Here is a 19077-nt window from a genome sequence, read left to right on the forward strand (position 1 = left end):
GTGCTCCAGCATGGCCACAGTCAAATGACTGAAACAAGTAAAAGAGTAATTGTTTCATCTTCAAAGTGTACTGTTCTCTTGTGGGCCCAGAATGATGCAATAACACCAGATGCAATGCCCAGGGCATTAAAGACCCCTTGGGTGGGATAATATGGTTTTAAGCCAGGAGATTTACATTTCAGTTTCACTGAATTGAGAGACTTTATCAGTTAGACCAGGGGTTTTCAAACTTTTTGACTTGCAGACCCCTTTATATTTCAGGCTTTACCTTAGGGACCCCCTTATAAACGCTTATGAAATTTATACATAAATATTTGCTTAAAATAACATATATTTTTGCATTTATTTATTTAACAGTATTTAACAAATAGGTTAATTGTCAATTAAAAGATTTCGATTAAAAAACATATAAAATCAAATTGCCCATAAAAGGTATTTGCTGTCCACGGACCCCCTGTGGACCGCGGACCACAGTTTGAAAACCCCCTGAGTTAGACAGATGTACAGTCAAACAGATGTGCACATTCATATGTTTAAATCAATGCAAAGACAGACAGATGTACATAATAAGTTTATTCATGGGCTCATGCCAGCATACATTACATGCGTATGTCAGCCAATCCCATACACACATAGGTATTCACGTATATACATACGTACTTACACTCAGTACACATATGTACACACAGGCAGATACAAATAGGTACACTCTGCATATATATGTATATATGTACACATAGATTGTATATACATGTAAGATTATTCGCACACATAATGTAGACACAGGACAATAGATGTTACATAAGTAAAGACACATATATTTGTCCAGGGGTATAGAGACAGATATAGCAATTGATAGCACGGGGTTCACTGTTCAATGTGGATTATGGCAGTTCAGTGTTGTGTTTACAGTGTGGTAGTATTTGAAGGTTGCTTTCATAGCATGTAAACAATGGGTAATTTGTTCTGTTAATTTATTATTCACTTTTGCCCCTAGTAAGTAAAATTAATAGGGATTCCTTAGAACACAGTCCACACCTCCTAGAACGTGCGTTATAGCTCTTCATGTATTTTATAATTGACCATGATAGCTCATAGTTAATGTTGTCAGTTTTCAGTTGTCACGGAAATTCTTGTTCACTTTTTTTAAAGCAAGATACATGATTTTTGTATCGAGTCTTGATATAGTCAGCTGTGGTACCAATGTACACATAAGTGCCTTCCCTTGTGTGCACAGTGCATTTATAAACAACATTATGAATCTCATAGAAGTTATCCATTGGGTAATTAGATTTATTCCTGCAGGAACACCTATTTGTGACTGTTGTTAGTGACCTAGGGTTGTATAGTGCTTGCCCTGTCATTCTAGTTACATTAGGTTGTGTGTTCATCATGCTGTTGGTGTGCAGGTTCTGTAGGTTCATTCGTATTGGTATATTGCTTGTTCTGGATATTTCAAAGCTGTTGGTTCTCATGGTATTTTAATGGAAAAAAAAATATGCTGTTGTTGTTGTTGGCACTCCGTCGCTTACGACGTCGAGGGTCCCAGTTGATCCAATCAACGGAACAGCCTGCTCGTGAAATTAATGTGCAAGTGGCTGAGCACTCCACACACACATGTACCCTTAATGTAGTTCTCGGGGGATATTCAGCATGACACAGTGTGACAAGGCTGACCCTTTGAATTACAGGCACAACAGAAACAGGAAGAAAGAGTGAGAGAAAGTTGTGGTGGAAGAGTACAGCAGGGTTCGCCACCATCCCCTGCCGGTGCCTCGTGGAGCTTTTAGGTGTTTTCGCTCAATAAACACTCACAACACCCGATCTGGGAATCGAAACCGCGATCCTATGACCGCGAGTCCGCTGCCCTAACCACTGGGCCATTGCACCTCCAAATATGCTGTAATTAGTGTATTTAACCAAACAAGGAAAATGTAAAAAAATTAATTGTTGAGCAAAAATTAATAAAATTGCTGTTCTATGATTACCATGATGTTCGTTTTGCTGTGGATTTTGTCAGTGATCAATATGTATAGATATATGTTTAGTTAAGTTACCACTTTGAGAGAACGATTTACCACATATCTCACAGGAATATGGCTTTTCTCCTGTATGAATACATTTGTGTGTAGCTAAGTTACATGTCTGAGAGAAAAATTTACCACAGATATCACAGTGATATGGCTTCTCTCCTGTGTGAATACGTTTGTGCATAGTTAAGGAACCAATCTGAGAGAAGGATTTACCACAAATATCACAGCCGTATGGCTTTTCACCAGTATGAATGTGTATATGTTTACTTAAGTTACCGCTCTGAGAAAATGATTTACCACAGATGTCACAGTGAAATGGCTTCTCTCCTGTATGAATATATTTGTGGATAGTTAAGGCACCTATCTGGGAGAATGATTTACCACAGATATCACAGCAATAAGGTTTCTCTCCTGTATGAATGTATGTGTGAGTAGTCAAAGTGTATTTTTTAGAGAATGCTTCCCCACAGATATCACAGTGATATGGCTTCTCTCCTGTGTGAATACGTTTGTGTCTATTGAGATTTCCCTTGTGAGAGAATGACTTGTTACAGACGTCACAATGGTACAACTTTTTTCCTCTTTCTTTTGTCATCTCTTCAGGAAATAAGTCATTCTTTACATTTCTCACATAACTCATTGTTCTATAATGTTTCTTTACGACACCACAATATATATATATTTTTTTGTTTTCTTTTCTTTATATTTCTATGTTTATTCAAACACTTCAACAGCTATATTTCCAGCAACTATGATCTTTGTCAATATCTGAAGACGATACAAACACCTTTGCAGATTTTCCAAGTTTAAACAGAGTGTGAAATAGTTTTGTAAATATTACAGGCAACGAGGAAAAGAAACGTTGCTATTAATCAGAAGAGATATTGTTATCTCACAGATATTCACCATAGATATATTCTATAAACAGGGTGATATCTATTATTTATAACATCTTCCATTAGTCTTCAAAAGATGATCAATTTTCTTGATGTATCTGACATAACAAACTCCTTTTCTGAAATGATAGAGAAAGAGAAGATATAGAAAATACTTAAAAAGCAGAGATTCAACTATAGAAATATTACTCTTTTACTTGTTTCAGTCATTTGACTGTAGCCATGCTAGCATGGGTTGGACGATTTGACTGAGGACTGGTGAAACCAGATGACTGCACCAGGCTCCCTTCTGATCTGGCAGAGTTTCTGCTGCTGGATGCCCTTCCTAACGCCAACCACTCCGAGAGTGTAGTTTATATATATATATATATATATAAAAACTGTGTCACGCTGAATCTCCCCGAGAACTACGTTAAGGGTATACGTGTCTGTGGAGTGCTCAGCCACTTGCACGTTAATTTCACTGTGTCACGCCGAATCTTCCCAAGAACTACCTTAAGGGTACACGTGTCTGTGGAGTGCTCAGCCACTTGCACGTTAATTTCACTGTGTCACACCGAATCTCCCCGAGAATTACGTTAAGAGTACACGTGTCTGTGGAGTGCTCAGCCACTTGCACGTTAATTTCACGAGCAGGCTGTTCCGTTGATCGGATCAACTGGAACCCTCGGCGTCGTAAGCGACGGAGTGCCAACAACAAAAATCAAGGCTCCACGTTTCAGTTGGCTATTTGTGTTTTACGATCTGGCAGATAATTGTTTATTCTCAGGAGCTAAAAATGGACTGAACTATTAACGTGGATCATTTTGACAGAATAAACAACAGAGATATGTAGCAAGTGATACCGCTATGATAAAACAATAAACGGCTTTGAATGGACACTATCAGCAAATGGAATATCTAATGTAATTAAAGAAATTAAAAATTTGGAGCATTTTGATGTCCATGCCAAGTAAAATCCAGACTTTCTTAGCATAATTAAAGAAGTTTACGGACAAAAGAATTCATATCGAACATAGACTAGCAACATTGAATATTTTTACTATTGTATGGAGCTTCGAATTAGGCAAGATCATCGGAGTTTATTAAAAATAACGGTAATCTTCCAGTTTCGAGGGGTTAAAAAAGTAAATAAATTACAAGGGGAATAACTGAACGTCTTACCAGTATTATCCGTACTTCTTTGTTTATAAATAAATCACGTGATTTGATTGCCGTTAACTGTTTATAATATAAATCACACACGTGATTGAATATCATAGTTTCTTATGAGAAATCGAAAATGCCTCGTGGAAGAACGGCTGCACAACATCTTATTGTTGCTGAAAACGAAATCCTGACTTCTGAATTAATATTAGAGGAAAAATGGAAAATGCTGTTTTAGATTCTTTTCTGCCTGTTAAAATTCCGTCGCATGCTGTTTTAGAGAAATAAGTAGTACGGATAATACTGGTAAGTCGTTCAGTTATTTCCCTTGAATATTTCTTTTACCCCTCGAAACTGGAAGATTACCAAAAATAACATGTATATTATATCCTACCTGCTTTGATATATAAATCAGTGTTTGATGTGAAATAGCTTTAATTATGCATGTGAGCGATCCGACACGGAAAATCAACGAAACGGAGAAATAATACAGAGGATACGCACCTGATATTACTGTTTCGTCCGTGGTACACTAACTTAAGGCTGCGAATTTTTAAAACTTCAATTATGATTTTAGAACTGCTTTGAAACATATTACAGTATATACATATATAGAATTGTTGTTAGATGTAAATTACATTTTGAAAATGTGAATTGTAAGAAAAACTCGGATTGGTAACAAAAGATACGAAACGAAAACCCTTCCCCGTGTCAGTCCTATTTTCAAGCCCCAGGAATTTGGAAGGCCCAATTACATGCTAGAAACAACAGCCAAATCTCTGAATAAGTAATTTCTCAAAAATTTCACTTTCTTTAATTAACCCCTCCCCATGTCAGCCCTATTTTCAAGCCCCAGGAATTTGGAAGGCCCAATTACATGCTAGAAATAATAGCCAAATCTCTGAATAAGTAATTTCTCAAAAATTTCACATTTTATAATTGACCTCTCCCCATGTTAGGCCGTTTTTCAAGCTTCAGAAATTTGGAATTGACCTAGCAGATAGGAGGCTCTCATGACGCCTTTGCTGTAACATTAACTTGATGGGTAATCCGGCTGAAACAACCCAAATGGCACACGGCATGCTCCGTCAACAAAAACAACAGAAAAATGAAGGCATTCTTGTTCAAAGTGGTACAAATTCTTTATTTTTTGGAGTACACATTTTCAGGCAGTTCTTATAAAAGAGCTTCTAATTTGATTAGAATATGTGTGAGTGTATATATATATATATATATATATGATGGCTGTCCACTCTTGACCGAGCATGCTGGATATAAAGTCGTCTCCTTGTCACCCAAGACAGCGGTAGGATTCGGTTGCTGCATGGGTGTCTGAGCAGCTCCATTTGGAGAGGACACTGCTCTCCCAGAGATGTATATATATATATATATGATGATGGCCGTCCACTCGTGATCGACCTTCAGGAACATTGTGCGCTCTAGGACTAACTTATATTTTGCATTTGCGGCTCATGAAAAGCATACACGACTGCAAACATTGCAGATTAAGCTTTCCCCATTCGCTATATGAGCCATGCGCTTTCGTGCAGCTCGCTTAAGTTCTTCATGCTAGATACGTGCATATATATATATATATATATATAATCATAGTAGAGGCCTTGGTCTCGGGACCACTCATGTCTAGAAACTGAGGTTGTGGGGTAAGCAAGGGCATGCTCCCTCTCTGTAGAAAATCCAGCTCCAAAATTGCCTTATGTCACTGAGGTAGCTCTGGCCATCCCCGTTAACGGGGACAAAACCCGGATTTAAAGCACTGGATGATGATGATGATGATGAGATATATATAAATAATATGGGTGGCTTATTTGCAATTTTACAACCTAAAGGCAGAAACAGATGTCGCCAAAGTGACGTCTACGCACACATACACAGGTAAATAAACACCCTTTGTTCTCAGTCTTTCTCCCTCTTCAGCAAGAAATCTGCTCCTCTCCCTCTGCGATACTTTTTCTTTCTCCAGTCTAAACCTGACTCAGTTGAGTGGTTTTTATCTTGTGGGTACTTGGCGACCTCACCAGTGCTGGTGTCACATAAAAAGCACCTAGTACCCTCTGTTAAGTGGTTGGCCTTAGGAAAGGCATCCAGCTGTAGAAACCATGCATTGGTTTTTGTCAAACCATCTAACCCATGCCAGGAAAAGAGGATGCTAAATGATGATGATGGTGATGATTTAGTGATAAGTGGAGAAAACGATGATATTCTTTTCTCATTTATGAATACACATGTGTTCCGTTAAGTTATAACTTGCTGAGAATGATTTACCACAGATATCACAGTGATATGGTTTCTCTCCCGTATGGATGCGTATGTGTTTCGTTAAGTTACCACTTGCAGAAAACGACTTGCCACAGACATCGCAGTGATATGGCTTCTCTCCTGTATGATAACGCTTGTGGATGGTTAGGTCATGGTTACGAGAGAACGATTTGCTGCAGACATCACAGTGGTATGGTTTTTCACCCGTGTGAATGCGTTTGTGGATAAACAAGTAATAATTCAAAGAGAATGCTTTACCACAGATATCACAGTGATATGGCTTCTCCCCCGTATGAGTTCGTATGTGCGTGGTTAGGTTACTACTCACAGAAAAGGATTTACCACAAACATCACAATCGTATGGCTTCTCTCCAGTATGGATCTGTTTGTGCTTAGTCAAGAGATAATTTTGTGAGAAAGAATTACCACAGATATCACACTGATATGGCTTATCTCCTGTATGAATGAGCTTGTGCTTAGTTAAGTTGGTTTTTTGAGAGAATGCTTTCCCACAGATATCGCAATCATATGGCTTCTCTCCTGTGTGAATGCGTTTGTGTTTTCTCAACGTACTTCCTTCGGAGAATGATTTACTACAGATATCACAGTGATATGGTTTCTCTCCGGTATGGATGCGTTTGTGTTTAGTTAAGAGGTCATTTTGAGAGAACGATGTGCCGCAGATATCACAGCGATATGGTTTCTCTCCTGTATGAATGCGTTTGTGTTTATTTAAGTTACTACTTGTAGGAAAGGATTTACCACAAGTATCACAATGATATGGCTTCTCTCCTGTATGAATGCGTTTGTGCACAGTTAAGTGATGACTTAGAGAGAAGGATTTATCGCAGATATCACACGAATGTGGCATCTTTTTTGTATGAACAAGTTGGTGTGTAGTGAGATCACATTTTTGAGAGAAAGATCTTTTACATATATCACACTGGTATAATGCTGTTTCGGAATCTTTTGGTGTCTCATCAGAAAAACCAAACATTTCAGTTTGTGTTTCATATTTACCTGTGCTCTCACACAATTCATTTTCCATAATTTTTCTTCTCTCACCATACTACACAAGTGTTTTTCTTCTGAACAGTTACAGACACACACACACACACACATATATTTAATTCCTAAGACATATTTCTTTTGCAATATTTGTATATCAACTAAGGCAGCAAGCTGGCAGAAATGCTAGTACACCAGGCAAAATGCTTAGCAGTATTTCGTCTGTCTTTACGTTCTGAGTTCAAATTCCGCCGAGGTCGACTTTACTTTTCAACCTTTCGGGGGTAGATAAATTAAGTACCAGTTATGTACTGGGGTCAATGTAATCGACTGGCTCCCTCCCCATAAATTTTGAGCCTTGTGCCTAGAATAGAAACGAAACGCTAGCACGCCAGGCAAAATGCTTAGTGGTATTTCATCTTCCGCTATGTTCTGAGTTCAAATTCTACCAAGGTTGACTTTGCCTTTCATCATTTTGGGGTCGATAAATCAAGTACCAGTTGTGTACTGGGGGGTCAATCTGGTCAACTGGCCCCCTCCCCCAAAATTTCAGGCCTTGTACCTAGAGTAGAAAAGAATATTTATATCAACTGTAATTTTAGTCAATATCTGTGGATGCTGCTAATTACTTTGTAATGTGAATTAAATTAGAATCCACATCCTTCAGGTACACATTTCAGACAATGAAGTAAAGACATTGTTTTTTTTTTTACTATATACTTCAGTTCTGAGGAAACATATCACAGGTTTTATGAAAAAAATAACATGTTCTTTTGGTTCTTGAATGATGATAAATATTGGTGACACATCCAGGGTAAAACATAATTCTTTAAATCCAATGTCATCTGATATCCTGAAATAATAGAAAAACAACACTATAAGCTACAGAGAATACTCAAGTGAAAAATGGATCTTCTATTAAAATGTTAAACATCGTAAATGGTGGCTTGGTAAAAGGGAAAAAGCTCAACCACAACCAAGAAGGCGAACTTAATGGGAAAAAGGTTCTTCTCTCTGTCTGGTGGGATTGCAAAGGAGTAATTCACTTTGAATTGTTACCACCTAATGCAACAACCAATGCTCAAGTCTACTGTCAGCAATTAGAGCGTTTGAACCAAGCTTTGAAGAAAAAAAGACCCGCTTTAGTGAATCGAAAAGGAGTGGTGTTTCATCAGGTCAATGCGTGACTACACACTGCAAAGATCACATCAAAGAAAAAAATTTCGTCAGCGGGGCACCAAACTGTAGTTATACCTCTTTTTCGTTTCGTAAAAGTGAACCATTATAGTATTTATACATTACCCCTTGCCTGGAAATTACGCTATGGAATTTTTATTATTATTATTATTAATTTATTTACATTAGAGAGCATTCATGATGATAATCAAATATGAATCAGTTCAAAAATTAATGCTTGTCCATGAAATAATAACAGAAACAACGAATGAATATTCATTAAGATCAGGTTGACAGTCGCTGGATGTTTGCATCTATAAAAGATGAAGAAAAGAAAAAAAGACAAGAATCTGTTAAATACACGTTTGAAATATTAGGAAAGGAATTAATCAATCGCATCGATTCCTAAAGGATGGAAGGCAAAATCGACGCCGCCGGGATTTGAACGCAAAACTAATAAACACAAGAGACGGAGTCTGGCATGCTAACCATTCCACCAACATAACGGAGAATTGATTACAGGAAAATGTAATGAGAGGGAGAAAATTATGTTAAAAAGAATCGGAAATACCTTGGAGGAATTAATTCTAAAAAGGTAGGAAAGTTGATTAAGAGAATATGTCAACAAAGACGGAATGAAAGAATGAATTAAGTAAAAAGCTTTGAAGGTAGGAAGAAGGTATTAAAAGGGAGGTTCGCAGTGAATAAGAGGAGGATCGTAGTGGAGAAAAACGGCAGAAGGTTGTAAGGGAGACAGGGGAATAAAAGGATCGCAATGAATGAGAAAGTATAAAGGTACAAGGAAAGACTTCCTTTTGTACCTTCCACCCGTAATTAAAAATATTTCATATTAAGCACCGACTAATATATCATCAGAGGTAAGATGTAATACATATTTTATTTTTAGTAAAAGCCTATGTATCTCGCTAATTGGAAACACCTGGCAGTTTTGAAGGTTTTAAATATTGCTAGTCTGAAATCGATATTAATTCTATTGTCCAGTAAACTTCATAATTTATGCCTAGAAAATTTGGATTTTAATCGTCATGGCCATGAAAAAGCACAATATTTTTAATTTCAATCATTTCAGTAGATATTTCAGAGTTTTTATCATTTACTTCTGCGATGTTCACATTCCTGGTCGCTTCATTTGCACCTGTTTCTTTCTTCCACACCTCAACACTAACTCCACTGGGTAAAATGTGCATCTCCCCTGCTAGGTGGCTTGTCTCCCTCGCTCTCTCCGTCTGTCCTTGCAACTCGAGAGTTACCTGTATATATCTGGCGATACAGCCAGAAAGACAGGTATATTGCAGGTAACGCTGTGTGTTTACCTTTGAAACTGTCATTTTAAACTCTGTGACTGTAGGGGTCAAGAGATCAAGTACCTATAGTTGTAAAAAAACCATGCCTTCTGACAAGACAATTGAAATCCTGCTAGCATGAACAACTAGAGCAGGGGGTTTTCAAACTGTGGTCTGCGGACCACAGGGGGTTCGCAAGGACAAGACAGGGGGTCCGTGGACAGCAAATACTTTTTATGGGCAATTTGATTTTATATATGTTTTTAAATCGAAATCTTTTAATTGACAATAAACCTATTTGTTAAATACTGTTAAATAAATAAATGTAAAAATATATGTTATTTTAAGCAAATATTTATGTATAAATTTCATAAGCGTTTTTAAGGGGGTCCCTAAGGTAAAGCCTGAAATATAAAGGAGTCCACAAGTCAAAAAGTTTGAAAACCCCTGAACTAGAGCACTGTTTCAAGCCCAGCTAATGGCAAAGGGATATTTCTCAATATCACCCACTCTCTGTGTTTTAAATTTGAAACTAGAGAGCGATGTTCACATCGTGTGAATGTGAAATCATCCGGATATAATTTTTTTCTCCCATTAGTAACAATATTAACTTGCTTCGTTTTACTGAAGCGCCTCTCCCCAGTCCCGCGGAAAAATATTTCCCCCACAAATTTCTTTATAATCGTAATCTATGCCGTTTGAAAGGGATTTGTACAATTTCTCCCACGGGTACTCTTCATACATTAAATCACAGAGCAATCACTCTAAATTAGTGACTACACCTTCAACATATGTGACTGTAGTTTGTTTTTATTATGAAGAAAGTTACAAAAGGAAAAGTCATGATGGGTTGGTTCACTAAATTGTAGTTATGTTTATGTTTGATCTGTTATAAAAGTTGTAACCGTCATAAACACTACCTAATTTCAGTAATAATAGACCTGCTCAGTCTAGGGTTAAACAGTGACTTTTGTTACTGAAGATAGTAGAATATTATTGCCCAATATTCTATAGTTTAACGTTTTACATAATATCTGAAAATAGAGGAGCTGAAGTCAGTGTATATGTAGATATTACACCAGGTTGTATCATATAATTTTAATAGCAAAATAAATTTCAAAGACCACTTGTTTGGGTAAAAGGTTATATCCACAGTTTAACGTTATGAAGATGTAGTAATATTTTTTATAGTTGAATCTCTGCTTTGTAAGTTTTTCCTATATCTTCTACTGTTTCTATATCATTTCAGAATATGAAATGTTAGTGGTATAAAGGAGCTTTTATGTGACATCCATTATGAATATTGACGATCTTTTGAAGACTAACGGAAGATGTTATAAATATATAAAGAAGAACGGGAAAATATATTTTGTTTGTATACAAGAGAACAATAATGTATCCTAAGGAGATGACAAAAGAAAGAGAAAAATTATCACACCAATGTGATATCTGTGAAAAGACTTTTTCTAATATGGGAAATCTCAATGTTCACAAATTCACTCATGCAGGGGTGAAGCAATATCTTTGTGATATCTGTGGTAAATCGTTCTCTGTAAAAAGTCTCCTTACTTCTCACAAATATATTCATACAGGAGAGAAACCATATCGCTGCGATATCTGTGGTAAATCATTCTCTCAGAAAAGTAACCTTACCTCTCACAGATATATTCATACAGGAGAGAAACGGCATCGTTGTGATATCTGTGGACAGTCATTCTTTCAGAAGATTCACCTTACTTCTCACAAATACAGTCATACAGGCGAGAAACCATATCAATGTCGTATTTGTGGTAAATCATTCTCTAAAAAAATTAACCTTTCTTCTCACAAATACATTCATACAGGAGAGAAACCATATCGCTGTGATATTTGTGGTAAATCTTTCTCTCAAACAAATAGCCTTACTTATCACAAATTCAGTCATACAGGGGAGAAATCATATCATTGTGATATTTGTGGTACATCATTCTTCCAGATAGGTGACTTAACTAAACACAAATACATTCATACAGTAGAGAAACCTTATCACTGTGATATCTGCGGAAAATCATTCTCTCAGAAGATTCATCTCACATCTCACAAAAATGTTCATACAGGAGAGAATTCATATCAATGTAATATTTGTGATAAATTATACTCTGATAGAAGGAGCCTTCTTTCTCATAAATGCACTAATTTAGGAGAGAAACCATACCACTGTGATATTTGTGATAAATCATTCCCTTGTTTGAGTGCTTTAACCTCTCATAAATACATTCATACAGGAGAGCAGCCATATCAATGTAATATCTGTAGCACAGCATTCTCTCGAAAAAGTAGTTTATCTGTGCACAAACGGACTCATACAGGAGACAAGCTATATCCCTGTGATATTTGTGGTAAATCATTTTTTTATCAAAGCACATTGACCTCTCATAAATACATTCATACTGGAGAAAAACCATATTCCTGTGATATCTGTGGTAAATCATTCTCTCAAAAATGTAACTTAAGTAGACACAAATATATTCATACAGGAGAGAAACCATAGCACAACGACATCTGCAGTAAATCACTGCGATATGTATAATCAATCATTCTATGTGGAACAATATTTAATGAATCACAAATGCATTCATACAGGAGAGAAACCATATTACTGTGATATCTGTGATGTCATTTTCTTGTAATTACTTAATTAAACACAAACACATTCATTCAGGATCGGATTCTTATGATTGTGTTATCCCTGGTAAATCATTCTCTCAATAATGTTCCTGATCTTAACAGATATGTATTCATATTAATTAATAACAATATCAGTGATGAAATTTATGTCCTGGTCAATAAAGTACTGAAATTGTATCACTCGTTATTCAATCAATTAGTTTTTTTTACATTTTACTCATTTGCCACTAATTATAATGTGTGCTTTTCATTCAAATAGTGTTGATTTAATTCATTTGTTCTGGGTTTTTTTTTTGTGGATATGTGATAATGATACTAATGCATGACATGACATATGGCTAGGTATTCCATGATCTGTAACCTTTTGTATTACTGCTCCACACATCCCAGAACAAGCTGGTGGTTTATTGATGTTTTTCACGATGTTGGGTGGAGACTGCAATATGCATGTCAAAGGCTTTATCCTCACCATACCTATGGTCCAAACATGTACCTTGTCTAACCCATGCAATGATAGATACAGCATGTTTATTTTATTCTAAATCCCTAAAATCTTATCTCAAAAGATTTTGTGAATTAATTTAATAAACAGAAACAAAAATAAAGTTGTCTCACTCTTTTTTTCTCCTATCATTATATATGCAGAACATTCAACCAAAAGTCGTAATGGTGACACACACATAAATTATAGAATTCACACAGTTGATCAGTGTATGATAAAAGTTAACCAATTCTCCAAACTTAACGTACAATAAATCTTTATTTTTAAACTATATATTTTGTTGATATTATTTGATTAAATATCAAGATGAAGTGAATGCGCCACTTGTACATTTAAACCGCTGTCTGTTGATTGTCTAAAATTAACCCAAATTTCCTAATTTTAATGCCAAATAACATCAGATTCCTCAATTTAGGAGATAAAGTAATGGGTTGATCGTAATCAGAATTCGAAGTTACATCGATAAACCAAAGCTGAAAACGATCTAAACAAAATTAACGGGGAGGATCGTTTTGCGAATGAGAAAGACTATATCAAAACATTTTATATCTGGTAGCTATACCATCCGACTCTTTTGCTGGAGAACTAAGTCACAGGAGTGTAAACAGACCAACAATGGTTTTCAAACACGTATCCTGTTCCCCACACCCATCACTATCTGACAAGTCATGTTGCTTTCTTTAACATTGTGGTTCGGTACACGGATAGCGTAAAAGTAGCTGTGAAATTTTCAGGTTCTAGCTTTCTATCATTTGTCATTATTCGGATTTTTTTCTTACAATTCACATTTTCAAAACTTTACCAATTTAGTTTTAGCATCAGACAAAAGTGTTATTAATACGAGGAGCATAAAACAACCTGATTCTTAATTCGTTTCGTTGACGTTCCGTGTCGGAATTTTGATGTGTCTTTTTCGCTAGATCGCTTATTTGTGTAATTAAAAATATTTCTTATAAAGCACCGACTAATATATCATCAGAGGTAAGATCTAATACATATTTTATTTGTAGTAAAAGCTTATGTATCTGGCTAATTGGAAACACCTGGCAGTTTTGAAGGTTTTAAATATTGCTAGTCTGAAATCGATATTAATTCTATTGTCCAGTAAACTTCATAATTTATGCCTAGAAAATCACTAATTTACTTGTTATCGCTATGAAAAAGCACCAGATTTTTAATTTCAATTATTTAAGTAGATATTTCATTATTTTAGTGGATATTTCAGTGTTTTCATTTCAAGTTTTAATTTGCTATTTGGAAAACTGACAGTTCATTCTATTAATATAATGGTATAATTTTTGTAAAAAAAAAAAATTAAGAAGTAACTTTCTTGTTATGCTTAATTGGATGCTATAAACTTAAGAAAAATACCCATCTACACCGATTTTGGCCGTTTTCTTTATTAACTTAAAAATCACGGGAGGAACCTTTTCGGTTAAAATAATAAATGTAAATATTTTCATTGGAAAAGGTGAACAATCCAAGGGAGGTTTCGCTGTTGTTTCTAGCACAACCCAAACCACGCTCCCTTTTCACTCTCTCACGTATTGATGTTTTTTTTTCAATATTTTTCTCCTATTGTATTTTATGGAACGACTAGCAGAGATACCCGGCGTTGCTCAGTATTAAAATGTCATAACACCTAAAGCTCCACGAGGCTCCGGCAGGGGATGCTGGCGAACCCTGCTGTACTCTTTCACCACAACTTTCTCTCACTCTTACTTCCTGTTTCTGTTGTGCCTGTATTTCAAGGGGCCAACCTTGTCACACTGTGTCACGCTGAATCTCCCCGAGAACTACGTTAAGGGTACACGTGTCTGTGGAGTGCTCAGCCACTTGCACGTTGTAACCGACAGAGTGCCAACCATGTTGAAACAGTTGATATAGGAAAGTGCAGCAGAACATTTGTGGAGTAAAATGACGGGCTAATTCGACTAAGCGACTTGTCATTTGTTCATCTCGAGTATTCCTTGCCCTAACCAGTCAAGGAAAATTGGGGGTGGCGGGTATGTGATTTTTGAATACACTGAAAATCTGTGAGTGGATATGCTTTTCTTTGTGGCACTCCTCCCTCTAAAAATACTGTTACGCCACACACGGCCCTCTGATGCCACTATGGGTTCCAACACAAACAGCCTGCTGTTTGCTAGCCCAGAATGCCATGTGCGCCAAATGCTCAGCAAATCAAACTGTCCAGAACAGAAGAAGCAGAAGAGATGCCAACAACAAAACAAAACCGATGCTTATAGTCAAAGTAAGTTTTTTTTAAAGAAAACATTTAACAACAAGGCACACACTGATTTCTTTTCTTTCTTTTAAAAATATTTCTTGTTAAAATATTTCACAACATTTAACGACAACAGAGTTTTTATCATTTACCTCTGCAACGTTCTACTGTTTCTATATCATTTCAGAATATGAAATGTTAGTGGTATAAAGGAGCTTTTATGTGACATCCATCATGAATATTGACGATCTTTTGAAGACTAACGGAAGATGTTATAAATAATAGATATAACACAAAGAAATATATAAAGAAGAACGGGAAAATATATTTTGTTTGTATACAAGAGAACAATAATGAATCCTAAGGAGATGACAAAAGAAAGAGAAAAATTATCACACCAATGTGATATCTGTAAAAAGACTTTTTCTAATAAGGGAAATCTCAATGTTCACAAATTCATTCATGCAGGCGGGAAGCAATATCGTTGTGATATCTGTGGTAAATCATTCTCTCAGAAAAGTAACCTTACCTCTCACAGATATATTCATACAGGAGAGAAACGGTATCGCTGTGATATTTGTGGAACATCATTCTTTCAGAAGATTCACCTTACTTCTCACAAATACAGTCATACCGGCGAGAAACCATATCAATGTCGTATTTGTGGTAAATCATTCTCTAAAAAAATTAACCTTTCTTCTCACAAATACATTCATACAGGGGAGAAACCATATCGCTGTGATATTTGTGGTAAATCTTTCTCTCAAACAAATAGCCTTACTTATCACAAATTCAGTCATACAGGGGAGAAACCATATTCCTGTGATATATGTGGTACATCATTCTTCCAGATAGGTGACTTAACTAAACACAAATACATTCATACAGTAGAGAAACCTCATCATTGTGATATCTGTGGAAAATCATTCTCTCAGAAGATTCATCTCACATCTCACAAAAATGTTCATACAGGAGAGAGTTCATATCAATGTCATATTTGTGATAAATTGTTCTCTCATAGAAGTAGCCTACTTTCTCACAAATACATTCATTTAGGAGGGAAACCATACCACTGTGATATTTGTGATAAATCATTCCGCCTGATAGGTAGCTTAACAAGACACAAATACATTCATACAAGTCAGAAACCTTATAACTGTGATATCTGTGGTAAATCGTTCTCTCAGAAGACTAGTCTTATTTCTCATAAATACACTCATACAGGAGAGAAACTATATCAATGTGATATCTGTGGTAAATCATTCTCTCACAACCGTACCCTTATGTATCACAAATCCATTCATACAGGACAGAAACCATATCACTGTGATATTTGTGGTGAATCATTCCCTCGGAAGACTGGCCTTGCTTCTCACAAATCCATACATACAGGAGAGAAGCCATATCACTGCGATATTTGTGGTAAATCCTTTTCACTAAGAAGTTATTTAACTACTCATGAACTTATTCATACTAACGAGAAGCCATATCGGTGTGATATCTGTGGTAAAACATTCTCTCATAAAAGTAACCTTACTAATCATAAATACACTCATACTGGAGAGAAACTATATACCTGTGATATTTGTAGTAAATCATTCTCTCAAAAAAGTAGCCTTACTTATCACAAATACACTCATACAGGGGAGAAACCACACCACTGTGATATTTGTGATAAATCATTCCCTTGTTTGAGTGCTTTAACCTCTCATAAATACATTCACACAGGAGAGCAGCCGTATCAATGTAATATCTGTAGCACAGCATTCTCTCGAAAAAGTAGTTTATCTGTGCACAAACGGACTCATACAGGAGACAAGCTATATCCCTGTGATATTTGTGGTAAATCATTTTTTTATCAAAGCAAGTTAACCTCTCATAAATACATTCATACAGGAGAAAAACCACATCACTGTGATATATGTGGTAAATCATTCTCGCATAAGAGTAACTTAACTAGACACAAATACATTCATACAGGAGAGAAACCATAGCACAACGACATCTGCAGTAAATCATTCTGTGTTAGAAAATATTTAACTGATCACACTTCCACTCATGCCAGATAGAAACTATGTCATTGTGATATCTGTGTTATATCATTGTCTCAGGAATGTGCTATATATACTCATAAATGTTTTCTTATAGGAGAGAGTACCTATCACTGCGATATGTATAGTAAATCATTCTATGTGGAACAATATTTAACAAATCACAAATGCATTCATACAGGAGAGAAACCATATTACTGTGATATCTGTGATGTCATTTTCTTGTAATTACTTAATTAAACACAAACATATTCATTCAGGATCGGATTCTTATGATTGTGTTATCCCTGGTAAATCATTCTCTCAGTAATGTACCTGAACTTAACAGATATCTATTCATATTAATTAATAACAATATCAGTGATGAAATTTATGTCCTGGTCAATAAAGTGCTGAAATTGTATCACTCGTCATTCAATCAATTAAATTCATGTGTTCTGTTTTCTTGTGGATATGTAATAATTATACTAATGCATGACATTCCAGTTCCCATCTATGCCACTTGTGTAGCCTACATTACCATAGCAGCTGCGTCGGCATTACATCAAGCCGAATGTTTCTTTGACGTGCAACCTATGTCACTTAAGCTCTGACATACTCAGGACAGAACCTTGCTCTGAAGTCCAGATCCATGTCGAAGATTTTGCTGCCACCCTCCAGGGTTTGTCCAAGCGTAACCTGTTTAATCGCATCCCTGAGGGTCCGTGGAGTTGTCTCGCCAGTGTTCTCTCGAAACCGCTGAAGAACATCTGCCTATCCAACAACACCTAAGAATGGCAGAAACTATTCCTGTTCTACGTTCTGAGTTCAAATTCTGCCGAGGTCGACTTTGCCTTTCGGGGTCGATAAATTAAGTACCAGTTACGCACCGGCGTCGATGTAATCGACTTAATCCATTTGTCTGTCCTTGTTTGTCCCCTCTGTGTTTTGCCCCTTGTGGGCAATAAAGAAATAAGAAACGTTAGCACGCCGGGCGAAATGCTTAGCTGTATTTCGTCTGCCGTTACGTTCTGAGTTCAGATTCCGCCAAGGTCGACTTTGCCTTTCATCCTTTTGGGGTTGATAAATTAAGTACCAGTTATGCTCTAGCGTCGATGTAATTGACTTAATCCGTTTGTCTGTCCTTGTTTGTCCCCTCTGTGTTTAAAGAAATAAGAAACTATTCCTGTTCAATTTTGTCTCCCTCCACGTGATGAATGGGAATAGTGGATCCTTCACTTCTTCCCTGAAACGGCATTTTGAGCTGTTCGAATCTATCCAAACAACTGTTCATCTCAAGTCGGTCATCAACCAAACCCTGAACAACGGTCAACCACATAACTTAAAGGAAACTGTTAATGCCAAATTCCGCGAATCTGACATTAGATCAATTAGCTGAAACTTCTCCGGTACTCTCCTTATTCTTTTACTTGTTTCAGTCATTTGACTGCGGCCATGCTGGGGCACCGCCTTTTAGTCCAGCAAATCAACCCCAGGACTTATTCATTGTAAGCCTAGTACCCATTCTATCGGTCTCTTTTTGCCGAACCGCTAGGATGTAAATGCACCAGCCTCGGTTGTCAAGAGAAGTTGGGGGGACAAACACGGACACACAAACATATACACACATACATACATATATATATATATATATATATACGATGGGCTTCTTTCAGTTTCCGTCTATCAAATCCACTCACAAGGCTTTGGTCGGCCCTAGGTTATAGTAGAAGACACTTTGTGTTTTCATATAAATTAATATCTGTTAAATTAAGAATATTCAAATATTCAACATGAAATGGCATAATAAA

General features: G+C 36.4%; 4 protein-coding genes across 12 annotated transcripts in view; 2 read left to right on the forward strand and 2 right to left on the reverse strand.

The window, feature by feature from the left end:
• Positions 1-313: 313 nt before the first annotated feature.
• LOC149130396 (uncharacterized) lies at positions 314-5055 on the reverse strand. The gene is made up of 2 exons (XM_089344978.1): positions 4580-5055; positions 314-3048 (listed from the first exon to the last, which is right to left on the reverse strand). The coding sequence occupies exon 2, from the start codon at positions 2671-2673 to the stop codon at positions 2017-2019; it is 657 nt and encodes a 218-aa protein (XP_089201104.1). The 5' UTR covers positions 2674-3048; positions 4580-5055; the 3' UTR covers positions 314-2016.
• Positions 5056-5198: 143 nt separating this feature from the next.
• The window catches only part of LOC106876802 (uncharacterized), a 99711-nt gene continuing 85832 nt past the window's right edge, over positions 5199-19077 (reverse strand). For all 7 annotated transcript variants that reach the window (XM_089344974.1, XM_089344971.1, XM_089344969.1 and 4 more), the window contains one exon: positions 5199-8213. In XM_089344974.1, the coding sequence (XP_089201100.1) occupies positions 6303-7400 (1098 nt within the window). In that variant the 5' untranslated portion in view covers positions 7401-8213 and the 3' untranslated portion in view covers positions 5199-6302. The remainder of the gene's footprint in view (positions 8214-19077) is intronic.
• Positions 8210-13112, forward strand: LOC149130397 (uncharacterized). 2 transcript variants are annotated; one of them, XM_089344967.1, is made up of 2 exons: positions 8210-9131; positions 11090-13112. In XM_089344967.1, the coding sequence occupies exon 2, from the start codon at positions 11234-11236 to the stop codon at positions 12368-12370; it is 1137 nt and encodes a 378-aa protein (XP_089201093.1). In that variant the 5' UTR covers positions 8210-9131; positions 11090-11233; the 3' UTR covers positions 12371-13112. The 2 variants fall into 2 exon arrangements, with proteins under 2 accessions (XP_089201093.1, XP_089201092.1); XM_089344966.1 differs by lacking the exon at positions 8210-9131 and adding an exon at positions 9276-9414.
• LOC149130398 (uncharacterized) lies at positions 13463-17690 on the forward strand. 2 transcript variants are annotated; one of them, XM_089344945.1, is made up of 2 exons: positions 13463-13990; positions 15424-17690. In XM_089344945.1, the coding sequence occupies exon 2, from the start codon at positions 15590-15592 to the stop codon at positions 17228-17230; it is 1641 nt and encodes a 546-aa protein (XP_089201071.1). In that variant the 5' UTR covers positions 13463-13990; positions 15424-15589; the 3' UTR covers positions 17231-17690. The 2 variants fall into 2 exon arrangements, with proteins under 2 accessions (XP_089201071.1, XP_089201072.1); XM_089344946.1 differs by lacking the exon at positions 13463-13990 and adding an exon at positions 13997-15263.

This window comes from Octopus bimaculoides, chromosome 29 (assembly GCF_046866305.1).
Source record: "Octopus bimaculoides isolate indiv1 chromosome 29, ASM4686630v1, whole genome shotgun sequence".
Classification (NCBI taxonomy): Eukaryota; Metazoa; Mollusca; class Cephalopoda; order Octopoda; family Octopodidae; genus Octopus; species Octopus bimaculoides.

Coding starts and splice junctions, on each gene's coding strand:
- LOC149130396 (XM_089344978.1), bottom strand. CDS start 2,673: ATGAGTTATGTGAGAAATGTAAAGAATGACTTATTTCCTGAAGAGATG.
- LOC149130398 (XM_089344945.1), top strand. CDS start 15,590: ATGAATCCTAAGGAGATGACAAAAGAAAGAGAAAAATTATCACACCAA.
- LOC149130397 (XM_089344967.1), top strand. CDS start 11,234: ATGTATCCTAAGGAGATGACAAAAGAAAGAGAAAAATTATCACACCAA.